Source organism: Ascaphus truei, chromosome 19, assembly GCF_040206685.1.
Source record: "Ascaphus truei isolate aAscTru1 chromosome 19, aAscTru1.hap1, whole genome shotgun sequence".
In the NCBI taxonomy this organism is placed as follows: domain Eukaryota; kingdom Metazoa; phylum Chordata; class Amphibia; order Anura; family Ascaphidae; genus Ascaphus; species Ascaphus truei.
Genome location: NC_134501.1, coordinates 175,766 through 190,000, shown reverse-complemented (window position 1 = coordinate 190,000; position 14,235 = coordinate 175,766). Strand labels below are relative to the sequence as shown.

Sequence of the window (14,235 nt, the reverse complement as noted above, 5' to 3'; positions counted from 1 at the left end):
TGATGCGGCGCCGTGAAGGTGAGAGAGGCAGATTGACAGTGGAGTACTTCTCCGCATGGGGTCTGCACAACTAGGCTGTGCAGGACACAGAACGGAGTTCTTGGAGGGGGAAGGTAGGGCTAAACAAGATAAATATTAAATTCGCCACAGTTAGCCTGCCAATTCGCCACAAGTGGCGAATGGCGATAGTGTTGCCCACCTCGGATCTAGTCGATAGTGTGGCCAAATCCCCCAGCCCCACCACTGTGAACACTGAATTCTGTCATACTGTATTACAGAAGAAAAGAGTCACTTTGCATTTGCAATGTTTTGCTTTGTATTAAAGTAGAATAACGTATATAGTATATCTCTATGTGCCCACTAAGATAAAAAATATAGTATAAAAGTGTCTCAACAGTATTAAAAGGCTTCCAAATTATAATTGTTTTAGACTTCCATCGACATCTTCTTCTGGCTGTCAATTTGACGTTTTGAATTGTGTAAAAAAATTTTGCAATTATTTATTTTACACTATTAATAAACAATAATGAATTTCTTAAAAGTGTAGTTTACGCATGCGTATATTTACCGTGTGCACATGCGTTAATGTACACTTGGAGCATGCATAGTCTATGACAGGGGTGCGCAAACTGGGGGGCTCGAGATTTTCTGGGGTGGGGCGGGGGGCGCAACGCATACAGAAGAGTAAGGTTTTAGATACAAAAGGGGTAGAGAGAAGACATCCTGGAACAGAATGCAAGAGTCGGGATGGTGTATAGTGAGAAATTAGGGCTAAGATGTAAGGAGGAGCAGAAGAGTGTAAAGCTTTAAAAGTGAGGTGGAGAATTTAGTGTGTGATACGGGATTTGATTGGAAGCCAGGAGAGGGATTTCAGGAGGGGAGATGCTGAGACATATTTCGGAAAGAGTAGAGTGATTCTGGCAGCAGCATTTAGGATAGATTGTAGGAAAGACAGGTGAGAGGCAGGAAGGCCGGAAATCTGGAGGTTATAGTAATCGAGATGGGAGAGAATGAGGTTCTGTGTCAGAGTTTTTTCAGTCGAGCAACAGAGAAAAGGGCGTATCTTTGTGATATTGCGGAGGACAAAATTACAGGTTTTAGCTACCTTTTGAATGTGAGAAGAGAATGTGAGAGAGGAGTTGTGTGTGACCCCTAGGCAGCGTGCTTGTGCTACTGGGTAAATGATAGTTCTTTAAACAGTTATGAGGGAGTAGGTTGTAGGGCCAGGTTTGAGAGGACATATGAGGAGTACTATTTCTGACATGTTCAGTTTAATTCGGCGGAGGGCCATCCAGGATGATATAGCAGAGAGACATTCAGAAACTTTAGTCTGTACAGCAGATGTAAGGTCAACAAGCCAATACAGCTCAACACCATTATAGCACGATCCGCTACAATGTGAATCCGCTTATAACGCATGGCTCCCAATTTGAAAACCTCCATTTTGCCACGTGAGGACTTACCGGCATCTAGATCTCTCTCCTCACTTCATAGGGCTGTGTCCACGTGCTCTCCCTTCTCCAGCTGTCCACATGCTCTCCTCTCTGCTGCTGTCATGTGCTTGATAAGAGGTAAGGCATTGGTATCAGTATGTTGCAGGTCCTGAGTTCGATCCCTGCATGTGTATTATACAAAATTTATTAATGTTCAATTCCCACGTGGTGTGTATGTGTTCGGTTGTCAATAAAGCATTGAATTGAATGTTTAAAAAAAAAATGACACCGCGCACGATAGCTGACAGCTGCAGAGAGAAGAGCATGTGGACACAGCCCTTTGAAGAGAGGAGAGAGCTCTAGATGCCTGTGAAATGTTAACGCGTCTCTGGTTGTGGACCCCAAGGACCGCGTTATAACGGGGTTCAGCTGTAGTTAGAAAGACAGGTAGAGTGAAGCTTGCTGTTTTGAGAAATGGTATTACTGTTGTTTGTTTGTTTGAATGAAGAAGGAGAGGTACCAGAGTAGAAGGATGAGTTAAAATGTGTGTGAGCGTAGGGATTATAGTAGGAGCAAGAGGTTTTAGGAGATGGGAGGGAATGGTGTCAAGAGGGCAGGTGATAAAGGGAGAGGAGGCGATCAGCATCAACACATCCTCCTCTGTGACAGCAGAAAAAGAATTAAGGAAGGCAGGAGGAGAGTTGGGAAGCGGTGTAGGATGGGAGGATACAGAAGGTGCTACTGGCGTAGAAGGTAGTAATGCCTTCTAACCTTTGATTACTCTCCTGAAAGCATCTTCCTCTACTCTTCAGATGGATTATCCATGCTATGAGGTATGAATTAAAGATACGCAGTGTGGACCTGCCAGCACGGGACTTGTACCAGCTGTCTCCAAGCGAAGTCAAACAGCTTCTCTTGGATATACTTCAGCCACAGCAACAAGGGAGGTAAGACGCGCCAACTGTCTATCTACATAGTGTAATGGATTAGCCAGCGCTCCGGGTTTTACTTAACTTATCTGCTCATTCTTAAAGTATGGAAAATTTAGAGAGAACAAATCTCAAAACAATGGTGCTACATAAATCCTAGTTGTGTCAATATACAAAAAGAGACTACATAACCCTTTTGTGAAATGGATGATAAGACTCTGGGTAATGTCTGTTCTGCTGGGAACCCAAACCAGAAATAGGGCGGGCAAGGAAGAAACCAAAACCGAAGGTCCCACTCTAGGCAGCACCAAAGATAAGTTCAAATAAAAGCACCAGCTACAGCGGTGAACATGTCAGATTCATTTTTTATTTGTGTTGGTTTGATGCTACATTAAACTCGTTTTCTACTTTGGATCCAGTGCCACCAGTTTCTACTCATTCATAAAGTAATTTGCATGCATCTTAAACAAGCAGAGCTTTGCAGCTCCAGTAGCAACTGTTCAAACAGAGTAACGCATTGATCACAGGTGATTGGACGTAATGGAGTCCCTCGATTCAGCTGTCCTTGGTTTTGCAATATTGACCCCATTCATGTTAAATCTGTCATCTTTCCCTTGTTAGATACACATTTTTAACCTGTTTCATATTAGAGAAGTGACTTGTGGTGATATATATTTACACACAACATACAAATAGTGCAAGGATCAGCACTGCTCCCACTCTCTGGAACAGTCTGCCTCATATAGTTCGAGAGGCCACCTCTCTGGGAATCTATAAAAACAGGCTCAGACCATCCTTTTTCCCCAGGCATTTAATCAATGAACCACAACATGCCGGCATGTAATAGTTACAGTACCGTTGCATACTCTATTGCATCTCTCCTTGTGTTTGGTCTCTTTTATAACCTTAAATGTTTTCTACTTTTTCCCTTTGTGTAACTGTGAAGCGCTTTGAGTCCCATTAGGAGAATAGCACTATATACATAGTTATTATAGTAGTTACACTCCATGTAGGTTTCTGCGGTCATTGCTGCTTTAAAGAAGCAATCCAAGATGTATCTGGTGCTGGTATCTCGTACAGTTTAAAGTCCCCGGTCACATGAGCCAATAGGAAGCCGCATCGGATAACATCACAGCTTCCTATTGGCCCGCAGGGCTCGGAAGCTTTGAAAAGCAGCCATACGGTATAGTGAACCTTGGAGTCGGTACCCGGGCCCCCTATGGAGGTAAGTACCTTCGGAAGCAGGTGATCCCCCAAGCTGAAATGGGCTTGAGCTCCAGAGACATAGTGCTTCAATTCTGTATTAAATAAATGAAGACGGAAAAAAAGGCTTGGACTGCTTCTTTAATTGCAATGTTCTGGCCTTCTTTGGCACCTTTCTTGCCATTTCTGTAAGGAGGACACAGTACTAACTTTATTTGCAAACTTTTATTTTTGGAACTTTAACGCATTCTTTACATCATTAAATATGCATTCATGAAGAACGCAGTTCAGCATACAAATTAAAGTAATGACAAACGCTTTGCAAAGATCAGTTTTTTTTCCTATGGCAACTCCAAGCTCCTCGCTAATGGAACAGTTGATCGCGTATTGTGAAGCAGTGGGATCAAAGTCTCCATGGGTGAACTTAAAGCTGACGAATGCTAAACTTACTATATTGTTTTGCATTAAGACTTGGGGCTCGATGCAGTAAGTGCCGAAAAAGCACTCTCTGCAGGGGTTTGAACTCGCAATGTTTTTTGCGTGTTGCCCTCGCAGTATGCAGGAATGGCCGAATCCCTGCGATAGCAACATTTGAAAACATTGCGGGTCCGGTGGCGAGATGCTCTGCCTGCCGATAACATGTGCATAAGGCCTCCCCTGCCGAGATCAGCCTGCAGCAGAGAGAGATTCCCCTCTCTCTGCGCAAACCTCGACCAAAAATACATATTTGTTAAAAAAATGTTTTATTAATAGTGTAGATGTGCAGGGGGTCTCCGGAGCTGAACCGCGTTGGTTTTAGGTCCGGGGACCCCCTGCTTCCTGAGATACAGGCCCCGTTGTGGGGTGCCGGTATCCCTCTGCATTTACATGCCCCGATCACGTGACCGCAGGATGTAAACAAAGCAGAGGGATACCGTATCTCTGGAAGCAGGGGGTCCCCAGACCTAAAACCAACGCGGTTGTGCTCCGGAGACCCCCTGCACATCTACACTACGAGTAAAACACACACAACAATAAAGAATAACTCATTACCGTAGCGGCTATCCGCTATGGTAATGAAACAGCATTAATGTAGTTTTAATAATAGTGTACGGGAGCAAGGGGGTCTCCTGAGCTGAACTGCATTGAGTTCTGGCTCAGGGACCCCCTGCTTCCCGAGTTACAGGCCCCAGTATGGGGCATCGGGTGCCAGTGTTGCCGCCATCTTTATAGCGTCCAAGGCGCGACGTGGCCGCTATAAAGATGGCGGCGACACTGGCGCTCGATGCCTGTACCTCTGGAAGCAGGGGTTCACTGAGCCAGAAATCAATGCGGTTCAGCTCAGGAGACCCCCTGTTCCCGCACAATATTATTAAAAATACATTAATGCTGCTTCATTACCATAGCGGCTATACTATACTGTATGTGTTAGGGGGGGAGGGGAGCGAGGGGGTGTATTTATTTATAAGTAATTATGTGTTTTTAAATTATTTTTTTGGGGCACAGAATTGATACTGCAGGCAAGCGGGGAGCCCCGGACACCTGCCGGGAACACCCGAGGGTCACCGCCGGCCTATAATATCATTGCTGTGCATCCAAAAAATTACTTATATGTACTGTAAGTTAGGGGGGTATAGGTGTTGTTGGGGGCACAGGGGGTTGGTGGTGTATTTTATATATATATATATATATATATATATATATATATATATATATATATATATATATATATATATATATATATATATAAAAAATACACCACCATATATATATATAAAATGTTTATTGAGGGCCTAGCCTAGGAGGTGTGTAGTTTTTTTATTGTGTTTAGGCCTTGCGGGTGGGTAGCGGAAGGGGTTAACCCCTTCATTACCGTAGTGGTATTAACAGTTAAGGTAATGAAGGGGTTAATAAAACAAAAACAAAGCTGGGGCGCTCCCTAACTGGTATGACGTGTATGAATGTAACACAGGTAAGCTAGTAAAATACAAAAAATATACTAGCCCTTGTCGCAGTCTCTGCAGCTTGACCAAAAAGAAGATGAAACCCAGAATCTTCTTACAACGGCAGTAGAAACAGGATAGGGGTCAGCGCAAGCTGTCAATCTTAAAGGTAAGAGAGACAATAGTATATACAAATGGTTAGTGCATGTATTAATTACACAATGTGTTCGCAGGGGGGGAGGGAGGAGGGAGGCGGGGGGGGAAAGGTGGGATGCAGATGAATATTTGAGCAATAAATATAAACAACTCACACGGCCTTGTGTGAGCCCCTTCCCTCAGAGTGATAGTCTTTGGGATGTCAGTCTGATTAAGGATGGTAGATATAGTCAGTCCCGTCTTCACAGTATTTCACCAAAGTAGGTGTAGTGAGTGAGTGGCTCCTCTCCCAGATACCCAAATGTGGAAAATGGGCAGAGCCTGAATTAGCATAAGCCAAAAAGATTTATTATGTAAAGAACACATAAAAACATAGAGCACTCACACAGCATAAAAGTCCAGTGCAGCAGCAGATCGATCCGACAGATCCACTCCTTCCCGGTGAGCTCCCGCGGGCGCGTCCGACTGCGGGACCGGTGACAGGGAATCTGGTCGGAAGTACGGCAGCCGTCTGGGTCCAAAAGACTACGAGCACCGGCAGGGAACTACGCGTTTCGCAAATTAATGCTTTGTCAGGTTTCAGGAACTTCCGGCCAGATTCCCTGTCACCGGTCCCGCAGTCGGACCCTAACCCCCCCTGCAAACACATTGTGTAATTAATACATGCACTAACCATTTGTATATACTATTGTCTCTCTTACCTTTGAGATTGACAGCTTGCGCTGACCACTATCCTGTTTCTAATGAAAGGGTTAAGTCCACCCGCAAACCCCCGCAAGCCCTAAACACCCACCAAGGGCCAAATACCCCCTTCACCCACCCCCGCTACCCACAATAAACCTGGCATGGGTGGTTAACCCCTTCATTGCCTTAGCGGTTTGCCATACTGTATGTGGTCTTTTTTTAATTTTATATACCGTTTTGATTAAGTTATTAAATTTGTATTAAAAAAATGAACACCCTTAAAAATGGTGGTTTCCTGTGAACAATAAATATCATTCTGATCTTATCTAGTAATTGTTTATCTTTTTATATAATGTTGGCAATGTCATTAATTCAGCCAAAACAAGGAAAACATGTGGATTAATAATGTCCATATATAAACAAGAGTATACTTTTACTGTTTCTATAGTAACCACATGTTCTGGGGGATTTTTGATCGAATCTCTTTTGTGATGAGACAGTTATTGTCTGTTGCATATTCAGGTCAATTGTTGATCCCAACTCTCTTGCCCTGTTTGTGTTTGATTTAATTGCCTAACCATTTCCCTCCTTAGATGTTGGCTGCACAGAAGGCAAATAGATGGGTCTCTAAACCGAACCCCAGCTGGCTTCTATGACAGAGTGTGGCAGATCCTGGAGAGGACATCCAATGGGATTATAGTTGCTGGCAAGTTCTTACCCCAGGTAAATCAGTGAAACATAAAGTACCTACGTTCAGAAGAGCTTCTCTGCAAGTTTCTGCCTATCCAACATTCATTTTAACTTAGCCTTTTGGGAAGTCCAAGTGCATGTTGAGATCATTCACATGTGTTTGCAAACAGAATGCTTGAATTCAATTTAGAAACCACAGGTCTATAGACATACTTATCCATTGTCCAATTTATTACACACTATTGGCTTTTCTACAAAACAAACACTGCTTCTACACAGATGTACCAAAGTATTGTTACTTACATTCTCCCCCTTGGGTTTGGCTATTACAATTTACACCTTTTCAGTTGTAATTGTGAATATTGTGATTGGTTTTCATTGGCCTATTTTGTGTTACTGAAATCTGACAATAACCAGAGGCTTAGATGCCACAGGCATGGGAAGTACCACGTTGTATGTCCTCGTGTAGCAATTGTGGTACATATACAATAGTCGTTTATTTATTCCTATACAGGAGAGGCCTGCAATGTGTGTGTGTGTGTGTGTGTGTGTGTGTGTGTGTGTGTGTGTGTGTGTGTGTGTGTGTGTGTGTGTGTATATGTATATATATATATATATATATATATATATATATATATATATACACTGGCGACACACTTTATTCGAGCTCGGCTAGTCCCACGAATTCGGGTATACCCGGGTGTATTGAGGTTTGTGACTGTTTTCTGCCCGAGTGCATTGGGTTATTTTCCAGGCAGGGATTGAAGCATTTTATTCCCGCTGGCTGCAATACTGCACAGTATATATATATATATATATATACTGCATTACAATTCATGAATTTATGCCATCTGGTAGACACGCGAAGCATTGCAGCCTATTAAATCCTAATCATTATCATTTAACAGATCAGCCGCCCGTCAGCCAGGCATGAACCCAGGCTGGGAAGGCAAACGCAACGGGGCTTGTCAGAGGTGAGGAGCGGCGCATTCCAGGTATCTGCCAGGTACATACTGGGTATTTGCTCGAATAAAGTGTGTCGGTGCAGTAGGCCCCGGGTAGTGTAGTGAAAATCGCCGGAAAGTGGATCCTGCGATTTTCAGTTCTTTGCATGCGCAAACCGGCATTTTCTGTCATTCAGCGCATGCGCGACCCATGGTCTGCGTGTGCAAACTACGGTCTGCGCATGTGCATCGGGCACACCCGCCAGTTCTGCGCATGCGCAACTTAGGTTTCAACATGGTGGCGCCATATCGGCGGATCGCCAAAAAGCGTGGCCCTGCTGTCTATATATATATAATATATATACACAGTGGTCGACAAATCACCACCTAGTACCACACGTGTGCTTCTTGGGCCAATAGGAGCTCGCCACGATGTTAAATCCACTCGCCCGGGGCATGCAAATGTATAGGTTTGTCGAACACTGTATATATATATATATATGTGTGTGTGTGTGTGTGTGTGTGTATATATATATTTTTTATTATACACACACATACATCCATACATACATACATACATACATGCACACAGTGTATATACATATACACACACACACACACATACACTGTTTTTAAGTTGAACCCTTTCTTGCTTTATCCATTGTAACACCGCAGGAAGAAGAGCAGTATAGGTGGAAAAGGTGGAATCCATACGGCAGAACATCCCCTCTGTTTCTTCCTCCCATCGTACACCTCTTCCTAACTCTCCTCCTGCCTTCCTTGACTCTTTTTCCACTGTCTCAGAGGAGGATGTGTCACTGTTGATCGCCTCCTCTCCCTCTACCACTTGCCCTCTTGACCCCATTCCCTCCCATCTCCTAAAACCTCTAGCTCCTACTATAATCCCTACGCTCACACACATTTTTAACTCCTCCCTCTGCTCTGGAACCTTTCCATCCTCCTTCAAACATGCAACAGTCATACCATTACTCAAGAACAACAAGCTTGACCCTACCTGTCTTTCTAACTATCGACCTGTCTCCCTCCTGCCTTTTGCCTCTAAACTCCTTGAACGTCTTGTATTCTCTCGCTTGCTCCATTTTCTCAACACCTATTCTCTCCTAGACCCTCTACAATCTGGCTTCCGCTCTGCTCACTCCACCGAAACAGCCCTCACTAAAATAACTGACGACCTCCATGCTGCCAAAGACAGAGGTCATTACACTCTGCTCATATTACTCGACCTCTCTGCAGCATTTGACACAGTGGACCACCCTCTTCTCTTCCACATTCTCCATACTCTAGGTATTCGGAACAAAGCTCTATCCTGGATCTCATCCTACCTCTCCCATCGTACTTTCAGTGTCTCTTCTGCTAACACCTCCTCCTCCTCTATTGATCTCTCTGTGGGGGTACCCCAGGGCTTTTTCCTGGGACCTCTTCTCTTTTCTCTGTACACACTCTCTCTAGGTGACCTAATAACATCTTTTGGGTTTAAATATCACCTCTATGCCGACGACACACAAATATACTTTTCAACACCTGTCCTTACACCTGCTGTACAAACCAAAGTTTCTGAATGTCTCTCTGCTATATCATCCTGGATGGCCCTCCGCCGCCTTAAACTCAACATGGCTAAAACAGAGCTCCTCATACTTCCTCCCAAACCTGGCCCTACTACCTCCTTCCACATTACTGTTGGAACTATGATCATTCACCCAGTAGCCCAAGCACGCTGCCTAGGGGTCACACTCGACTCCTCTCTCACATTCGCCCCTCACATTCAAAACATTTCTAAAACTTGTCGCTTTTTCCTCCGCAATATAACAAAGATACGCCCTTTCCTCTGTTGCTCAACTGCTAAAACTCTGACTCAGGCCCTCATTCTCTCCCGTCTTGATTACTGTAACCTCCTGCTGTCCGGCCTTCCTGCCTCTCACCTGTCTCCCCTACAATCTATCCTAAACGCTGCTGCCAGAATCACTACTCTTTCCTAGATCTGTCTCAGCATCTCCCCTCATGAAAACCCTCTCCTGGCTTCCGATCAAATCCCGCATCTCACATTCCATTCTTCTCCTCACTTTTAAAGCTTTACACTCTTCTGCCCCTCCTTACATCTCAGCCCTAATTTCTCGCTATGCACCACCCCGACTCTTGCGTTCTGCTCAAGGATGTCTTCTTTCTACCCCCTTTTTATCTAAAGCCCTCTCCCGCCTTAAACCTTTTTCACTGACTGCCCCACACCTCTGGAATGCCCTTCCCCTCAGTACCCGACTAGCACCCTCTCTATCCACCTTTAAGACCCACCTTAAGACACACTTGCTTAAAGAAGCATATGAATAGCACTGTGGATATTCTGAACACGATACATAAAGCTTGGCCCCCTGCAGACGCACTTACCTGAACTCCCTCCTACTGTCTCTGTACGTTCTACCTACCAATTAGACTGTAAGCTCCTCGGGGCAGGGACTCCTCTTCCGAAATGTTACTTTTATGTCTAAAGCACTTATTCCCATGATCTGTTATTTATATTATCTGTTATTTATTTGATTACCCCATGTATTACTACTGTGAAGCGCTATGTACATTAATGGCGCTATATAAATAAAGACATACAATACAATACAATATTTTGAAAGTGCGCACAAATAAAAGCATTGCGTCAGCCACAGAACGGTATAGTCTATTCGTTTTTGTTTATTAAGCTCGGCTAACACGGTACAGGTGTGTGTGTGTGTGTGTGTGTGTGTGTGTGTGTGTGTGTGTGTGTGTGTGTGTGTGTGTGTGTGTGTGTGTGTGTGTGTGTGTGTGTGTTGCAGGCCCCTCTGTCAGAGAAAGGCTTAAGAAAAAAAGGACAAATAGATTCTTTAATTTCCTTAACTCCTCTAGCTTCAAGTGGAATAAATAAATAAATGGGTATTGCGTTTTAATTTATTCCGGTTTTTTTTAATCCCTTTTTTTAATCCCCTTTGGACCGCTTTCATGATGGATTTCAGTAAAAAAAATTGCTAAGAAGTTGAATCACCTTTAAAAAAAAGGAAGAATATCTGCAGTTTCTTATGGAAGTGTTGAATTTTATTTGTTAAAGTCCATTTTTCTAGAAGGCTTCTAATAAGCTGCACCAATGAAGCCATACAAAAGCATGTAGTGTGTATAGATGTACAGTACTGATTGAGGTGCATTGCTTTGTTTTGTTTTAATGATGACTTATCTTGTATATCTACAGCAACCAACTCTGTCTGACATGACGATGTACGAGATGAATTTTTCCCTGCTAGTGGAAGACATGCTGCAAAATATTGATCAGCCAGAGTATCGGCAAATCATTGTTGAGGTGCTTTACATTAAAGCAGCGTCGTGTTCTGTATTTCACTGTATATGTTAATAGCGCAGAATCAAAGAGGTCTGTTTACTGAAGTCTCTCGACTAATAAATATGTTGCTGTTTATTTTTATTTTTTTATGGTTTTGCTCCAGTTCTGCAAAGAGAACTCTTATTGAAAGCAAGTGGATTGTTTTCCTTTGATATATCTGGTGCAAATATATTGCACTGTTTTTGCCCCCGTTTTGCAGCTAGGACGCTGTAGTAAATAATTCTCGAAGACAGACAAGAAAATGCGGATAGCGAGAGGTACTAAGAAATCCTAGATACTGATTCAGACTATGGACCCCATTCTACACTCTGATACTAATACTACACCTGGATTCTAACACTGCCTCCCCAACAATGGCATCATTGTTGCTGTGAAGTTCTTACCCAAGTAAACCAGTGAAACGCACATTCAAATGAGCTGTTCTAATCCCATACATAGATTAGACCTATATCTGCAGATATATTGATTACTCATAAAATCCTGTTTGTAAACTCTACTGTAGGTCTATATAGAAACGTACCTGTACTCAATACATGTCATAAATATCAGTTTCCATCTTAATTTACTTGTGAACCAACTATACAAGCAGCACTTTTCATACATCCGCTTATTTGCAGGTGTTGCAAATATGGTGCCGTAGTCTTTATTTACAGGTATACTGTATCTACATTGCCCCCTCAGTTTTAGTCATTACATTTTCAACACTGCAATTGAACTTGTAAATATTAGTACTTTTCATGTTCCTATTCTTTATAGTACAGAATAATTTTTAGAATAAATAATGTTTGGCATTAACCTTTTAGGGCTTTTCTTTTCAATGTGTGGCAGACACCTAGTCTCTAACCTCTTAAGATTTTGCTAACCTATCTGTTTCATGTGGGATACGACTTGTTTCGTTTTTGTCCAGCAGCCACTTGTATTCTAGGTTATTTATTTAATTCAGAGCTGTTTTCTTCTTGTTACAGTTGCTAATGGTTGTGTCCATTATCCTGGAGAGAAACCCAGAGTTGGAATTTCAAGATAAAGTTGATTTGGACAAACTTGTGAAAGAAGCATTTAATGATTTTCAGAAAGCCCAGAGCAGACTCCAAGGAGCTGAAAAACAGGTGAGTCATATCGAAGAATCGTCCTTTCAAGGTCACTGTATCTCCTGCCAAGTAATTTGATACAACTCAGAACAAATATACTGGAGCACATAAAATTAGATTTAGGCACTGTCTATGTGGCGACATGTAGTTTTAATGTGTAGTATCAGATCTGTGTGAATGGTAACAATAATATCACAAGTGTATGTTTTAAAAGGTAAGCAAAGTCTATTGCAGATAAGATACTTGAGCATGGTAGAAATGTCCACATTACTCAAGAACACACATTTAAAATCTCATCTGTAGATTTTGGGTTATGATGATTATAAAAGATGGCTGACTGGGTGGACATTTTTGTCTTATCTTTCAAAGCCTCTTTCATTTAATTATATGTACTGCTTCTAAAAACAGGATGACACTATATTACTCTCTGCATTTAGACAATATCTAATGCATTGTAGGCTTCTCTAATGTCTCACCTTTATTTTGCAAGTAACTACATATGTACTGAATTTGTAAACACATAGCCCTTACCAACGCATAATATACTCTTAAGTGCTTCACTAATGTTACAGCTGATGGTTACAGGAATCAACATCTGGAAGGACCTTTTTTAACTGTAGCTAAATGGCTTCCACTCTTGTATCACCCATCACCATCTCCAAGCCCCCTGATCCTTCATACATAATGTATCCAAATTAACAAAAAAATTGGGAAATGCAGTGCACAACCAGGAGAAAGGGTCCAGAGAAAAAAACTTACTTTATTAGAATATGTTTAAAAAATAGAAGTTACGCGGCTCTCCTATGCATTTCATACTGTAAGTACTTTATCAAGAAACATAGATGTCATATTCCCTGAGCACTTTTAAACTCTGAAGCACAGCAGTATTTTTGTGCCATACCCGTAGTGACGTGTGTGTCAGCACTACCCTGAGGAAGGTCTTTCCTTGACGGAAACATTGGACTTTTTTGTGCTGTATACCATCTGAATACAGGTTTATTGTTTGCATCTTATCATTGGGTGCTGTCCTTTGTTTGCTCTTTTGGGGTTGACTACTTTGGATTGTTGATATCTATAGGACATGCACCGCACTATTTTGTTGGATATCTCCCTTCTCCCTCTCCCTATCCCTCCCAGGTAAAAGGTCTGAAGTTGATTCCAGGTGTGGCATTAGCATTTGGAAGCTGTTGCTGTGAACCCACAACATGCGGTCAAAGGAGCTCCCAATGGAAGTGATACAGGGCATCCTTAGGCTGCAAAAAAAAGAAAATCCATCAGAGAGATAGCAGGAACATTAGGAGTAGCCAAATCAACAGATTGGTACATTCTGAGAAAAAAAGAACGCACTGGTGAGCTCTGCAACACAATAAGGCCTGGACGTCCACGGAAGAAAACAGTGGTGGATGATCGTAGGATCCTTTCCATGGTAAAGAAAAACCCCTTCACAACATCCAGCCAAGTGAAGAACACTCTCCAGGAGGTAGGCATATCATTATCCAAGTCTACCATAAAGAGAAGACTTCACGAGAGCAAATACAGAGGGTTCACCACAAGGTGCAAACCATTCATAAGCCTCAAGAATAGAAAGGCCAGATTAGACTTTGCCAAACAATATCTAAAAAAGCCAGCCCAGTTCTGGAACAGCATTCTTTGGACAGATGAAACTAAGGTCAACCTGTACCAGAATGATGGGAAGAAAAAAGTATGGAGAAGGCTTGGAACGGCTCATGATCCGAAGCATATCACATCATCATCTGTAAAACACGGTGGAGGCAGTGTGATGGCATGGGCATGCATGGCTTACAATGGCACT

General features: G+C 42.6%; 1 protein-coding gene across 1 annotated transcript in view; it reads left to right on the top strand.

Annotated features, from left to right (window-relative positions):
- Window positions 1-14,235, top strand: part of PHKB (phosphorylase kinase regulatory subunit beta) — a 420,515-nt gene that overhangs the window by 371,499 nt on the left and 34,781 nt on the right. Inside the window, exons 29-32 of the mRNA XM_075577209.1 lie at window positions 2,246-2,380; window positions 6,921-7,050; window positions 11,188-11,295; window positions 12,300-12,440. Coding sequence (XP_075433324.1) covers window positions 2,246-2,380; window positions 6,921-7,050; window positions 11,188-11,295; window positions 12,300-12,440 — 514 coding nt within the window. The remainder of the gene's footprint in view (window positions 1-2,245; window positions 2,381-6,920; window positions 7,051-11,187; window positions 11,296-12,299; window positions 12,441-14,235) is intronic.